Raw genomic sequence first — 15,774 nt, forward strand, 5'->3', positions numbered from 1 at the left:
AACCAAAAATTAGGCTATGTTCTTATTTAGTGAACCAAGACCCAAATTTAAAATTACCATTATCCCTCCATGACCAAACTCATACAAATTTAGGTTATGGCCATGCCCTGTTCATTTCATTGGACCATGATCTATTTGGCTCTCTGCTTGTAACCATCCTTACAGGTGGAGTATCTCTTTGTACATTGTTACCCTTACCCAATTCATTTGTGTCGCGTGAGATTTCTTATTGGTTATGTCTGATAATGGTGTTATGACTAAAACCAGTGGTGTCGTGACGAAACCGAGGGCCTTCTATGTGTGCACACATGGTTGCGCTACTCGGCACACGCTAGTATCACAATTAGTAGTCATAATCCATTATGAGATTATATCAATATGTTATATTTCGTAGACCTCCTCCTTGAAACAATTTCTATGTTGTTTGTGAAGTGGTCAAGCAACATCTGTCATCTCCGGTGGATCAAAAGGGCATACCACTTTCATGTGTGGTCTTATTTCTTTTGATCTTGGTATTGACTACTCATGCAAGTTCCCTTTACGTCCTTTGTGTAAAGGTGAAGCCTTGGAGCTTTTTAGTGTCGAGAGACAACTGATTAGCTCTCAAAATGGAGATTGGATTTTCCCTGCTGTTGAGATACAGGAGTTTATTCATTCGCTCTCCTATTTAATCCATGTATTTCCTAACTAAGTGGGTAATTCATCTCGCATGAAGAAACAGATGAACAACCTGACCAAATGGATTTCTACCCAAATGCATGACCTTTTGCTTGCAAATGTGAGCTCTCGACCGTTGGCTTACCGATGGTACTGAGAGGACTTGCTCAATGTCAAAAGTAGTTCAACAAGTTGGTTTTACTAACTTGTAACTGCATTGTGAACGAAGATTGAGTTTAGAGATCGTTTTATCGATTTGCCTGAACTCATTTTGGTTCAACCCATCTTAAGGAAGTACTTTCTAGAATAGAGATCAAGTCAACCAATAACCACCTAATGATTGCTCTAGTCATGCCTCGATTGCCTCATGTATGCTTTTCCAGCATGTGTAATCAAGTCGACCATGATTAGCGCTGGATAAAACGGACTGGTTGCAAAGTCCGCATCTGCAGATCCCTCCGCTGGTGATTTTCTCGAATCTATATCATCTTTTGTGGACTTGAATTCTCGGGTTAACCACATGTTAACCGCGACAATATTCGACATCCACATCCGTCTCGTGTGCTACAAACTCACTGTGACCCCTTGTTGATAAACCTCTTTCTGTGTGTTTTACCCATGAGGCTGCAACTGATTTTGTTTGTGTAAAATCGCGTATTTGCGGCTCGCCCAACAGACTCAGATAGTACAGTGTTATCAGAAAAAGCAAACTCATTCATGGAACCTTAAATGTTCTTCTGGCAGACATTGTCTCTACTAATGGACATCTCTAAATTAGCCTAAGGCGATACATGATATGTCCACTAGAGAAACCATATTCTGAGACACTCGCCTTTGCTTGGAACTGCCTTTGCTATCGCTGATTTGGACAGGGTTACATACTTCTCTACTCTTAAAAGTCTTTCGTTCCGAATCTCGGGACGAGATTCTTTTAAGGGGGGAGGGTTGTAACACCCCTGGTGTTTATATTCCGCTCAACAACGAGTACGAATTTAAGCACGTGATCAGTGGATAAAACAGATGCTAAATTTTAAACATCTTCGCCTATCGCGATTTTAATATTGCATCTGTTTCGTTTGTCGCGCGTGTGATATCGCTTTTGTTTTCAAAATATCTAGGCTCTTCCTAAATTTTCGTGATGTTCGGAAGATAGTCGTTCCGAAAATCGGTGCGTCCGGTGATTATTTAAAATTCATCGCTCGCGCGAATACGACTTCGGAAACCCGACCCACTCGGATGAGATTTATCCTGGACAAATTAATTTGAACTCGACAACTAAATGTTGGGGGCAAAATAATTTGTATCGCGTGTTGTCTGAGAAAAATCATGCGCGAGGTTATAATTCAAGTTATTCTTCAGCACACTCCGTAAGATAGCAAAAATCAAATGTGTTTAGATAACCGATAAAAATTTCTCGGATTTCAAATTAACCAAACACCGTCTATAATGTCGTAGCCGATATCGCTTGAGTCTGACGCTCAAATCCTAATCTTAGAGTTCGGATGGGTATTCCTTTGTTAAAGATTATGGAAAAGAAAATATCTTCTCTTGATTTTTACCCTCCACCGCCTTATCCTTTCTCCTATCCAGAACCGTCGTGCTCTCTGGGATTTTTCTCACCGTCGTTTCCTTATCCCCTTCGTACATCCGCCTCCTGCTTCCTTCAATGTTTTTAATATGCCAAATCAATATCAAGGATTTGGGAGTTGGATTGTTACGAAATGTTTTTTTAAATAATGTAGTCCTGTAAACATGGTTTTATTGTAAGATTGACTAAACTTTAGTGGCAACATATCTTAGTATAAAAATCATTATAGAGTTTTTAGAAAACAGTCTAAACGATGCAATTATACTCTACCATAGATAGTCGATCTGATCCGATAGGAATTAATGTTTAGTATATAGTTTATTCTATGCACATATTCATCACGAGAGAAGAAAATATCTCACATTATTAAGCCACGGCCTTAGTCTGATCCTTACGCCGCTCTTCAACTGGAGGCTTGATCTCCTTCACCGCATCCTCCACATGTCGTGTTCCTCTGTGACTTATCCTGAGTCGTGAACATGTATGACTGTGGAAAAATCACTTCACACGCACATCTCCCACACGGCTCCTCTCCCAGTTCGCGGCGTGCTGCACCAGCCGTCAACCGCCGGTCAGCGCGCGCGCTCTGCTTTCTGCCGTTCTCATCCGCTCAGGAAGAAAAATCTCCTCGACGCTATCCTCCCGCCGCCCTGCTCAGATATTCCTTCCGGTGGTTTATCTTCTCACGCGGCGCTCCTCCAGCCTCCCCAACGCTCAGCAGTTCCTATCTCCAAGCGTCGCTCGCTCTCCCTGCTAGCTGCGACCTCCCTAGTGGCGCGTCGTTCTCCCTGCGCTCGCCGGCGGAGCTCCCATGCCGCGCGCGCCCTTGCCTTCTTCCTCCCCCTGCGTCCCTATTCGGTTCCTGCGCGCGCGCTCTGTTCTCTCCTACCGGCACCCAGCCGGATTCCTCTACGTCGTGCCCTGCTCGCCCTCTCCAGCGCCAGTCGCTCCTACCCATCTCCCTGCTCCAGCTCTGTTGCCGCGCGAGCTCGCCGTGGAGCTCTGCGCGCCGAGCTTCTCCCTGGTCTCCCATGGCGCCCAGCTCAGATCTCGCCCTGCTCCTCTGCGCGCAGCCCCCTGACGCGTTTTCCTCCCTGCCGAGCTCGTCTCGAGCTCCCGCTCACCCTCTGCCCAGCCGTCGCTTGCCCCTGCCCCAACGCCGTGCCTCTGTTATTTACGGTCGTCGCTCTCCCAGCCCGGCCGGATCTCCCAGCGTCGCGCCCTGTTGTCCTCCCTTTCCCATGGCCGGCGCTCCGTTTTCCTCTGCCGGCTGAGTCTCCTCGACATGGAGCATCTCCCTGCGCGCGTTGAACTTCTGCTCGGCGTCCTGCTGGCCGAAGCTTCGGATTGCCGCGCCGATGGCCGAGCCCGGCCCGCGCCTTCCCTGTCCTCTGTACGCGCGCAGCTCGCCCCCTCAGCTCGTCGCGCGCCTGGGATGCTTGCCGGCGCTCAGCTCCACCGCGCTGTGAAGTCTCTGCGCGCAAGCTATCTGTTGGCCGCGCACGAACTCCTCTGCTTGGCCCGTCGTCGTTCTCCAGCTCCTTACCGCACTCGATCGTTTCGTCGTCTCGTCTTAATGCCAGTCCCCACGTGACATCTCTGACGTATGTTCACGCCGACAAAAGAATCCCAAGAAAATGTAGAGAAGCAAGCCTTTGGTCGATGTTCAAGTGGTCGACGAAAGGCCAGAACAAGAATCATCACTGTTTATGCGGAGTTATACTTAATATGAAAAGATTCCAAGAATTATGGATGGAAGAGAAAGTGAAGCTTCGTGCTATACTCGTCAGCTGCTCGATCGAAGACTTCAATCGAAGACTATCGTCGTTCCCGCCAACACTGAATCAAGTTGATAACGGTGAGCCAAATCACTATTTTTACTATGGATTTTATGATAGTGAAATAAGACGCTTAGTTTGCATAGGAAGTTAAAATTAGAAATACCCATGAGGCGAGGTGTGCTTCGAGGGGTTTAGTGGCTGAATATATTCGAACTAGTTCTATTTTGTAGAATATAGTATTTTGGTGACGCGTAGGTTAAATTCAGGATTTTATGCTTTTGTCGATAGCTCTATCAATGCTAATGGTGTTCAATGCACGTAGGCTGAAGTCGATGTCCTGCGCTAGTAGTTAGTATCGTCTAGGTTTGTGATCGATAACGTTGAAGTAGGAGATGATCGACGGTTTTCTTATCCAGTGATTGGTGTGATGATATGTTGTTTAAAATATGCTTGGTAAAAATATATGTAGTAATATGATTCTGTTAATAAATCATAAAAGAAAGTAGAGCGTGAATAAATATATATACTATTGTTTTGTGGTATATAAAATACCTTTGAATAGGCTAGAGAAGCGTAATTATTGCGCTTAGTCGTACATCGATAATTAGTGCCTTCGTATGAAATTATTCAACGCCTCGCCGCTAGGTATTTAATTCGCTATCGCGTAGCACTGTTTAGGCTTGTGGTATTCCTGTCGATATGCATTCATGTGCATAATGCATTCCATTCAGGTACGCTAAATAATCGCGTGATGCGGAAGACGACCCAAGTCGATCCCAAGCGCGGGCTACTCCGCAGGATGGTGCTGATGGACGAATCGGAAGATGGATAATCTGAATGAGTGCCAAGCCAAAGGATGCTCGTCAAGTGGACGTCGTCTAACAACACTAACCTAGTGTTACTCAGGCAAGCCCCGGTGCATTTGCCACCTCCTTGTGTTTTAAAAATCTTTTTCACTTGCGTGATGCATTAGGTGATAGGAGTTGATTGCTAAAACAATTCCTGCATTACCTTCCTTGGATTTGATTATCTTCCTTGAAATCCCTGTTTTACAAAAAGATTTTTGATGCTTAGCCTTGCTTAAGAAAAACAAAATGTTTTGTTTTTATAAAAGATGATGTGGCAAAAGTGGGTGGGATGTTTTTGAAAATAAAACTTGATGGTGAATCCATCATGGCCATGATGGATTCAACATCGGAAAAGATGTACCTCTGCCAGGTACCAAACTTTGGGTTTAAATTATAAAGCTGAGACCGGGCGGGTGACTTGCACGAGAAAGGAGTCTCGGTGTAGTGTCTTCGTCTGTGTCGATTAAGGACCGTACCGATTGTTGGCCTGCTGATCTAGGACCCTTTATCTGGCCACATACCTCGTCATGGGTAAGCTTGAACCCGGCTATTCCATACATGAAAAGACAATCGCGCACTGGGAGTGGAGAGATGGCGAGAGTGGCACGTACCCTCCTGGCAAAGGACCGCCTAAAAGGGGTGGTGTGCTCTCGGGTGGTGCGGACCTGTTCATGTGGTGGAGGATCCGTGGGAGTGGTAGACATGTGCAAAAGAGTTAAGAGAAGCATATGTCGTGTGGTTGGAGATCCCTAGCTGGGTATTAATCGATTCGGATCGCCGAACTTCTCGGATATGAAGACTAGATCTTCGACCCTCATCGTAGATAACAAGCAAAACAAAGGTTGGATTTTAAAAGATAGCTAGTGTAGGACAAGTGAATGCTCTAGATTAGGCAAATCTAGATTCAGGAAAAGTACTTAACTTGTGATGTAAAATTTTGGCTTAAGGACCCACTTCTAGTAAGCTTTCCTGCAAAAGAGTCTTTGATTCTTGATAAGCCATACCTTGAATCCCTCTAGCCAGCATACCCTTGAGAGTCTTTTCTTTAGTCGGGTAAGTCTTGCTGAGTAATTCCATACTCAGGGTTTTATTCCCTGTTGTTTTTCAGGTTTTAACTTTCTGCTGTTGTTGATGGTGTTAAGTGCCGGTGGGCTCGGCCTTCTTATAAGTCTAAGTAACTCTTCTATACTTCTTATTGAGGATGGTCACTTGAGCTAGCATATATTTCAAACTTACAAATAATTTATAACATTTCAAAGTTTATCACTTTGAACCACTTTTGTAACCACTCCGATAAATATAATGTAAATTTGTTGTAACTTGTAAAATTTGGTAATAAGATTTCCGCTGCAAAATGTTGGTGTGTGATTTGTGTTTACTTAATCTTGCGATCCTGGTTGTGAGTGGTTTATCCGGGGTCCCTGGGACACTCGGACAGATCCTGTTAAGTTATCTGGTGCACATGCATAGCCGTCTGAGGTCTTTGAGATAAGGACAGGTGCATGTGGGCCCAATAACTTGGGAGGTTCTGCCACAGCCGGGGAGGCAGCGGCGGCGCTAGGGCAGTGGAGAGGCGGCGGCGGCTAGTGTTAGGGTGAGGGAGAGAGAGAGAGGGTGACGGGCGGGGCCCGCGGGGAGGGGATTTTTGGAAAAAGAAAAGGGGAGGGGGACGGTTGGGCCGGCTGGGCCTAAAGGGGGAGGGGGGCACGCGGCTGGGTCGCCAGGCGTCCCACGGCGGGAAGGGGAAGGGGTGGTGGCTGGGCCGAAAATGGGGAAGGAGGGGGGAGAGGAGAAGGAAAAGGTTTTCTTTTTCTAAAATCTATTTTCCTCTAGATGAATGCATTCACATTTCTAAACAATCAAAAAGTATGCATGGTTCGGCATGGTGCATCACACAAAATAAAATATTTTAGGGTTTTGCTTTACATGGGACCTCCAGCCGAATCCCGCTATGCTTTGGAAAATATCAAGTTTTAGCGAGGAGAAAAGGGAAAAGGAAAGGGTAACGCCTGAATTTGGTGAGGGAAAAGAAGAAAAAAATCTACCCCCAAATTCAAGGCGTTACAAACCTATCCCCCTTAAAAGAATCTCGCCCTCGAGATTCAGGGTTGGCTAGCAAAGAGCTCTGGGTATTTAGCCAACAGATCATCTTCACGCTCCCAGGTTGCTTCTTCCTCTGAATGGTGATTCCATCTAACTTTGCACATTCTGATGGTCTTCCTTCGGGTGACTCTGTCTGCAACCTCAAGGATTTGCATTGCCTTCTCAACATAGGTCAAGTCCTCCTAGACTTCAAGACCTTCCACTGGCATCTGCTCTTCTGGCACACGCAAGCACTTCTTCAACTGAGACACATGAAAGACATCATGCACGACAGACAAATTCTCTGGCAGACTGAGCTGATAGGCCACTTCTCCACGCCTTGAGAGAATTTGGTACGGACCAATGTAGCGGGGTGCTAGCTTGCCTTTGACTCCGAACCTTCTGACTCCTCTGATCGGTGACACTTTCAGATAGACAAAGTCTCCGACTTCGAAACTCAGCTCTCTTCTTCTTGTGTCTGCATAGCTTCGCTGCCTCGATTGCGCTATCTTCAGATTCTCTCGAACCGTCCTGATGTTCTCTTCGGCTTCAAGCAAAATGTCTGGCCCAAACACCTGCTTTTCTCCAGGCTGATCCCATTGCAATGGAGTTCTACAACTCCTTCCATAGAGCGCCTGAAATGGTGACATCTTCAAACTGGCCTGGTAACTGTTGTTATAGGAAAACTCTGCATAAGGCAATCTCTTGTCCCATCCGGACTGATCTTGCAACGCACAGGCTCTCAATATGTCTTCAAGGATTTGATTGGTTCTTTCGGTCTGGCCATCTGTCTGCGGATGATAAGCTGAACTGAAATTCAGATGTGTGCCCAAGGATTCATGCAACTGCTGCCAGAAATGAGAGGTGAACTGCGTTCCTCTGTCTGACACTATCTTCTTTGGCACACCATGAAGACAAACGATCCGAGACATATACAATTCTGCCAATACTGCACTGCTGTAGTTGGCCTTGACAGGTACGAAGTGGGCTGACTTGGTCAAGCGGTCCATTACTACCCAAATGGAATCGTAGCCGACTCGAGTGCGAGGCAATCCGACTATGAAATCCATACCGATTTCATCCCATTTCCACTGAGGAATTTGCAACGGTTGCAACAATCCAGCTGGTCTCTGGTGCTCTGCCTTAATTCTTCGACAACTATCACACATAGACACATGCTCTACGATTTCCCTCTTTATTCTGTACCACCAGAATTTCTTCTTCAGATCCTGATACATCTTTTCACTACCAGGGTGAATCGAATAGGCTGTCTCATGAGCTTCCTTGAGGATCAACTCCCGAATAGACTGGACATTGGGAACACACAAGCGGTCTTTGAACCATATCACACCTTCTGCATCTTCTCGAAAGTCTTTGCCTCTGCCATCTAGAATCAGTCGCCGGATCTCACTGATCTTCTCATCATTCTTCTGCGCTTCTTTGATTTCTCGCTCCAAGGTAGGTTCCAACTCAACTGTGACTCCTCGCGAATTGTTCAGAAATCCAAGACTCAACCTGTCGAACTCCTTGGCCAACTCATAAGGCATCGGACGAGCGACCATCAGATTGATCTGACTCTTCCTGCTCAAAGCATTTGCCACTACGTTCGCTTTGCCTGGATGGTAGTGAATCTCCAACCCATAGTCTTTGATCAACTCTAACCATCTTCGCTGCCTCATATTCAACTCTGACTGAGTGAATATGTACTTCAGACTCTTGTGGTCTGTGTAAACATCACATTTCTGTCCATACAGGTAGTGCCTCCATGTCTTTAGTGCGTGAACCACTGCTGCCAACTCTAGATCATGGATTGGGTAATTCTTCTCATGAACCTTCAACTGTCAGGACGAGTAAGCCACAACTCTTCCCTCTTGCATCAACACACATCCCAAACCTGTGTAACAAGCATCACAATACACCGAGAAGGGCTTGTGCACATCAGGCAAGACTAGGACAGGCGCTGTTGTCAACTTCTCTTTCAGCGCTTCGAAGGCCTCTTGACATTTTTGGGTCCACTTGAACTCAACCTTGTTGCCTAGCAACGCTGTCATTGGTTTCGCATTCTTTGAAAACCCTTCAATGAATCGCCGATAATATCCGGCCATTCCAATGAAACTCTTGATTCCTCGAGTATCTGTTGGCGCTTTCCAGTTTAGAATGTCTGCCACTTTCTTCGGATCCACAGCCAATCCTTCTTTGTTGATTATGTGACCCAAGAACAGGACTTCACTGATCCAGAACTCACACTTGCTAAACTTTGCATACAACTGGTGCTCTCGCAATCTCTGCAATACCATCTTCAAATGATCTGTGTGCTCTTCTTCGCTTTGAGAATAAATCAGAATGTCATCAATGAATACCACCACAAACTTATCGAGATAGTCCATGAATACATTGTTCATCAGATTCATGAAAAAGGCTGGCGCATTGGTCAAACCAAAAGACATCACTGTGAACTCATACAACCCATACTTGGTAATGAATGTTGTCTTCGGAATGTCCGAAGGTCGGATCCTGAGCTGATGATAACCTGACCTCAGATCAATCTTGGAGAACACACTGGCTCCTCTCAACTAGTCGAACAGATCTTCTATTCTGGGAAAAGGGTACTTGTTCTTGATCGTGACTTCATTCAAAGCTCGATAATCGATACACATCCTCTTGGTGCCATCTTTCTTTTCCACAAACAAGACAGGAGCGGCCCAAGGCGAGGTGCTTGGCCGGATGTAACCTTTCTCTGACAGCTCATCAATCTGCTTCTTAAGTTCAACCAACTCTGGTCCGGATATTCTGTAAGCTCTCTTAAAGATAGGGGCGGTTCCGGGAAGAAGCTTTATAGCAAACTCAACTTTCCGCTCTGGTGGCATACCCGGTAAGTCCTTTGGAAACACATCTAGAAACTCAGACACAACCTTGATACTCTCAATTGGGTCTGCTTCACTGCTATCGACAGCTATCTGATAACAACTTCCTTTCTTTGGCTCAGGTGGGACTAACTCGGTCACCACTTCCTCTCCTAGTGGGGACACCAACTTGATTGTCCTCTTATCACAACTGATAACTGCCTGATACTTATCTAGCCAATTCATCCCCAGGATGACATCTATTCCCTGAGTACCCATTACTATGAGGTTGGCGGGAAACGCTATCCCCCTTATTTCCACACATACATTCAAACAAATGCTATCGGCTCGAATTCTACCACCGGCTGAGTCAATTTGAATGGGGGTTGACATGGTAGTAATTGGAAGATTATGTGCTTCTACCCATGATGCAGTAATGAAAGAATGTGTTGCTCCAGTATCAAATAACACTTCTGCGATATGGGAGTCGACTGGGAACATACCTACTATCATGCCGGGGGTCTCCTGAACTGCTTCAGCCTCCAAGTGATTCAGTCTCCCATGATTGTAACGTGGCTGAGAGCGGTTGCCTGATCCAGGCTGAGACACGTTCTGCTTTGCTGGGGCATTGGGGCCTGACTGCTGCTGGGCTGCCTTCTTCGGACATTGCATCACCCAGTGGCCTTGCTCTCCACAGTGGAAACATGCCCTGTTTCCAACCTGAGCTGGTGCTGCCTGACTGTTCTGCTGATTTGCTGGGGCAGGAAGACGAGGTGCCTGCTGATTCTGCCTCTGAAACTAACCTCCTGACTGATTGCTCTGACGATTCTGATACTGGTACTGAGGATACTGCCTTTGGAACTGCTGATGCTGTTGAGGTGGACGCTGGTTCTGCCTGAACTGCTGAGGTTGATTGCCTGAGAAACGAGGATGGTTGCTGCTTCCAGGCTGGGGTCCACTGATCTTGCGCTTACGATCCTCCATCTCCTTACGCTTCCTCTCTGTCATGATTGCTCTGTCAATCAGGTGCTGAAATGTCGGGAAGGTGTGATTCATCAGCTGATACTGAAGAGGGTCAACCAAGCCTCTCAGGAAACGGTACTGTCTCTTGGCGTCGGTGTTGACATCTTCAGGAGCATAGCGAGACAACTGCAGAAACCTGTCTCGGTACTCACTGACAGACAATGGCCCTTGCTTGAGGGCCAGGAACTCCTCCTTCTTCACTGTCATCAGACCTGCAGGAACATGGTACTGACGAAAGCTACCTCTGAACTCTTCCCAGGTGATGGCGTCAGGGTGGGCATGGGTGGCGAGGTAAGACTCCCACCATGACTGAGCTGCTCCTCTCAACAGACGGGGACCATACAGGACTTTCTCCCTGTCATCGCACTGAGCGGTGTGCAACTCCCGCTCCACAGTGCACAGCCAGTCTTCAGCATCCATGGGGTCAGAAGAATGAGCAAATGTTGGTGGATGACCTCTCATGAATTCAGCACGCTTGTCTCTGGGCATCTGAGGCATCTGAGGCTGAGGTGGGGCCTGCTGCTGTTGATGCTGCTGCTGAATGGCAGCCAGAGTCTGACCGATGGCTTGAACTGCCTGAGTCTGCATCAGAAACATCTGCTCGATGGACATCGGGGGCGGGGGCGGCAGGTGCTGTTGCTAGGGCACCTCATCCTGCTGAGCGGCTCGCTCCTGCTGAGCACGCCTTCCTCCTCTGCGCCTGTTCTCTGACATCTGCAGAATGCAACCACACATCAGAACTGATCTGGCAAATCTTGCAGCATAAGAAAAGAGTATAGAACTCTTCAATAGCACTGAACAGATGAGCATCTTCACTAATCTCCAACACAGACCACACAGCTTCTCAGATAAACAGGAAAGTGGAATAAAAGGTTTCCCAACTATATAACTAACTCCATTAACATAATAGGTAAACCAAAATGTAGGGGGTACCCACACTCTGGTGACAGTCATTACAAAGATCCAAATCAAACATAGTTCATCATGACAAACATAAATGCACAGGATATAGCAAACTACCCTGTCTAACTAAGACTAACTAAAAGCGAGACTAACGCTAAGACTGTAGCTTCTACGTATATGTTTTGTATTAATTACAAGATCCAACTCTAACGATCTATGGTTCTAGATTTATCTTGGTCTTGCAGTCGGGATTGCCATAAGACTGGTGTCCACGCCGAGGTGAGCGGTACGGGTGCTGAGTCCCGACGGGAGCGGGGGAACCATCATCCAGGTGACGACGTTCCGCGCACTCAGTCCGCAGCAGAGCGATCTCAGCACGAGCCCTACTCAGCTCGTCTAATGCATGGTCCAGCTCCGTGTTTAGCACGACGGCTAGGTTGACTGTGCTGCTCAACCTAGGATTGTCCTCACCGACAGGTGAAACAATCACGCCTCCTGTGCTGCCAGATGGATGGCAGGGGTAATACTTCAGGTCAAGACCGTCAGCTACCCCACCGAGAACCGAGCAGTAGTGCGAAAGCGCACGCCGTGCAGCATCTTGCATGGCCGCCTCAGCTGAGTCCCGCTCAGAGATAGAATAGTGCTCTGAGCAGACCTCAGCACCTTGGAGACTGTTCTCCGGACGGCGCACCAAGCAGGTCGCCTCCCAGCGGTCCGGGTAGACCCCGTGACTATGCTGGTAGACCACACAGCGATACTCGATAGACCAAGTACGCCGGTTAAGTGCCCGACGTAGCAGGGTGTCGAGCGCATCATGGAAGTGACACCCGCGAGCAGCGTCGCGAGTGATGGGTCGGGCGACCCATCCTTCCGGCTCATGGTCAGCAGAAAAGTCGGTGTCGTGGCTCGAGCTGTCGTCGCCACCTCCGTCGTCTGGGTCTCCTCCAGCAGCTACTCCAAAGGCTGGGGCGCCTAGTGGTGGTGCAGGGGGCGCCTCCAGGGGAAGCACAGGGGAGCAGCTCCTCACGGACTCTATCTCCTGCTGGAGCGAGAAGGAAGAGCCCTGCTGCTCCTGTCGTCGATGTTCCTGCTCCTCATGCAGGCGGTGGTGCAGTCTCTCCAAGTGGCTGGACTGTCCGGCCACAGGACGGCGAAGCGGACGCTCAGCAAGGCGGGAGGGTAAGAAGGGGATGACGGACTTTCGTGCAGTGTGTCTAAGTCGAGCCATCTACAAAAGACATCGCAAGCAAAAGAGTGAGAACAGAATTATATGACCAGCAAATAATGAATCATAAATGAATGAAGGATTAGAATAAAACATAATTTTCAGCAAGGTATATTATATAGTAGAACATAGGTTTGGTCGGTATGACCAACTTTTGAAGGGATATCAAAGTCAAGGCAGGGACAGAGGTCTATAGTCCTTAGACGACCATTCTATTCTAGGTTAGCGGTCCTACAGTCAGCACGGCTTTGATAACACTTATGTCACACCCGGTTTTAGAAGGCAAACCGAATGCGAACCATGAACGTGCCAGGATCAGTTATTCACGTACACAACAGTTACATAACATGGACATCATCACACAGTGCTCAAAATAGTATTAAAAGGGAAATAATAGTCGATTACATCATACGTCTGAGACGTCCATATAGTCCTTACAATAAATCAAAGTGTGGAAAAGAAACGTAGATAAACGCGGCCTTCACAGGCAGCCGACTGGGGGTTGCCGCTAACCCACGCCTAGAACTCGTCGTAGTCTTGAAATTCCTGGAAGTCTCCTTCCACGGCTTCATCTTCTCCTGAGCAGTGGTTGCAATGCTGACAACCTGGGGATGGGGGGGGGGTTTGGTGTGTAGAGCAAGGGTGAGTACACATCAACATACTCAGCAAGTATCCTGTTTGGCTGTAGTGGACTAGCTTTATGTGGGGATAAGTCAAGCAGTTGCTTTTAGTTGGTCAGATTATTATTTACTAATAGAAAGTCAGGTTTTAGCATTAACCCAAGTTATTAGCCCAATGTACCCTTTCCAAACGGAAAGAATACCACTTACCAGCACCATAGTCATAACCAGAACCATCGATCTCATAGCCACCTGTACCATAATGTCTCTGATCAAGTACCACTAATCACTGGAGCGCCCTTGGCCGCTCATAACCGCGAGCACGGCTGATATATCAGTTTTCAAACACTCTGCAGAGGTTGTGCACTTTACCCACAAGCCGTGATTCCCATTCTGCCCGGAGAGAGCTACTCCCCATTGACCACTACCTAGGTGGCTTAGCAGGGCATCACTACGTAGCCTTTACAAAGATTCCCCGGGACTGTAGCCACCCGTTAGGTTTCCTAAATGCACTGCACTCCTCCCCAAGGGGTGAACCCAAACTTGGCAGAGCGAGCCGCATACACCGAGCCCCACTGACGGCACGACGGCTAAGTGAACTACACTCCGGGTCCTCTAATTATTCAGCTAAGGGCATCCCATTCCACCCTCATGGTTGCACTGTTTTCCCGGGCGGTCATCCATAGAACAGGTCCTTACGGAGAGGCACTCGAGAAACCGCTCGAGCCCCCTTGAAGACCACAAGTATAACATCATAATAAGAGAGGGGAAAATAGCGTATCATAGATAATCTCATCATGTTCATTGATTAGAGTTTGAGCAATAGCATAAAGCTAAACAATAATAATCCAACCCAAATAGGTAAACAAGGACGTGGACAACAAAACTAGTCAATCCTTAGGCATAAATGTGTAATGCGGGTGGTGAATTAAGGAATGTGTAGGACAGAGATAGGTCAAGGGACACTTGCCTCCACCAACCGACTGCTGCTCAGGGGCTTCTCCTGCGAGTTCCTCGGGCTCTTCGACCGGATCGTTCTCTATGCGATTGCAAGCATACGTACATACATCCATCCATTCAAATTAGGGAACAAACAGTACACCATACAAGAGAACAAATGAAGTAAATATGCATAGAATATCACATACGATAATGAACTTACCATGGTTAGAAAGAGATGAGAAAAGGTCTCGCGAGAGTTAAAGCTTATGCCCGAGACGCACTACGGATAAACAAATGACTAGACGTTACGTGCTCTAATTCCAATTGGTTCTAACAAAAGAATTAGCTACATGCACTAATGTAAACGTGACCACTTTTTGTAGATTAACGTTGAATGAGTTAGACAATTAGCTATACAAATTAACTAACGTAACCAACTTCCAAATTGAGACTCCTATCTTATTAATATAAACACGTGATTAGCGCGCATAGGACATGGGGGGGGGGGGGTAGACGGGGCGTCTGGGGGTAGACGGGGCACGACGGGTCGTGCCAAGGCACGCGCACTACGCGAGCACGCGCGCGAGGCCGCACGCACACGCCACGAACTAGCCGTGCGCACGTCGGGGCCGAGCGCTAGCCGAGCTCAAAGCCGCGCGCTAAAGGCACGCTGGGCCGAGCTCGAGGCCACGCCGGGGCCGTCACGACGCGAGCAAGGCACGCCGGGGCGGGCGGGCGAGCACGGCGCACGGGCGGGGCGGGGGGCACGGCCGGGGCCGGGACGGCACGGGGCCGAGGCGGGCGCGGCTAAGGCGGGCGCGGCGGGGACGGCCGAGCCGGGTGCGAGGGCGGGCGGGTCGCCGGAGGGCGGCGGCCAGGCCGGGCACGGGGGCGGGTTCGCTGGGGGCGGGCGCGGGCTCGCCGGGGGGCCGAGGCGGCTCGCCGGAGCGGGGCCGAGCGCGGGGAGGGGCGGGGCGGCGCGGAGCGGCCGAGGGCGGCCGAGCCGAAGGCGGCCGTGGCCGGGACCGAGCTCGCCGGGAGCGGCCGAGCGAGGGCGGCGCGGGCCGGGGACGACCGAGGGCGGTGCGGGGAGGGCGGCCGAGGGCGACCGGGCGCGGGCGAGGCCGGGGCGGCCGGGGCCGGGGCCGAGGCTGAGCTCGCCGGGGCCGAGGCGGGCACGCCCATGGCGCGGGGGCGGGGGACGCCGGCGGGAGGGAAGGAGAAGGGAGGGGAGGAGAGGAGGGAGGGGAGAAGGGGGAAAC

General features: G+C 48.8%; 1 protein-coding gene across 1 annotated transcript; it reads left to right on the forward strand.

Moving 5' to 3' along the window:
- Positions 1-2,969: 2,969 nt before the first annotated feature.
- LOC100194171 (uncharacterized) lies at positions 2,970-4,342 on the forward strand. The gene has a single exon (NM_001139221.1). The coding sequence runs from the start codon at positions 3,531-3,533 to the stop codon at positions 3,837-3,839; it is 309 nt and encodes a 102-aa protein (NP_001132693.1). The 5' UTR covers positions 2,970-3,530; the 3' UTR covers positions 3,840-4,342.
- Positions 4,343-15,774: the final 11,432 nt, after the last annotated feature.

This window comes from Zea mays, chromosome 7, assembly GCF_902167145.1.
Source record: "Zea mays cultivar B73 chromosome 7, Zm-B73-REFERENCE-NAM-5.0, whole genome shotgun sequence".
Taxonomy (NCBI): Eukaryota; Viridiplantae; Streptophyta; class Magnoliopsida; order Poales; family Poaceae; genus Zea; species Zea mays.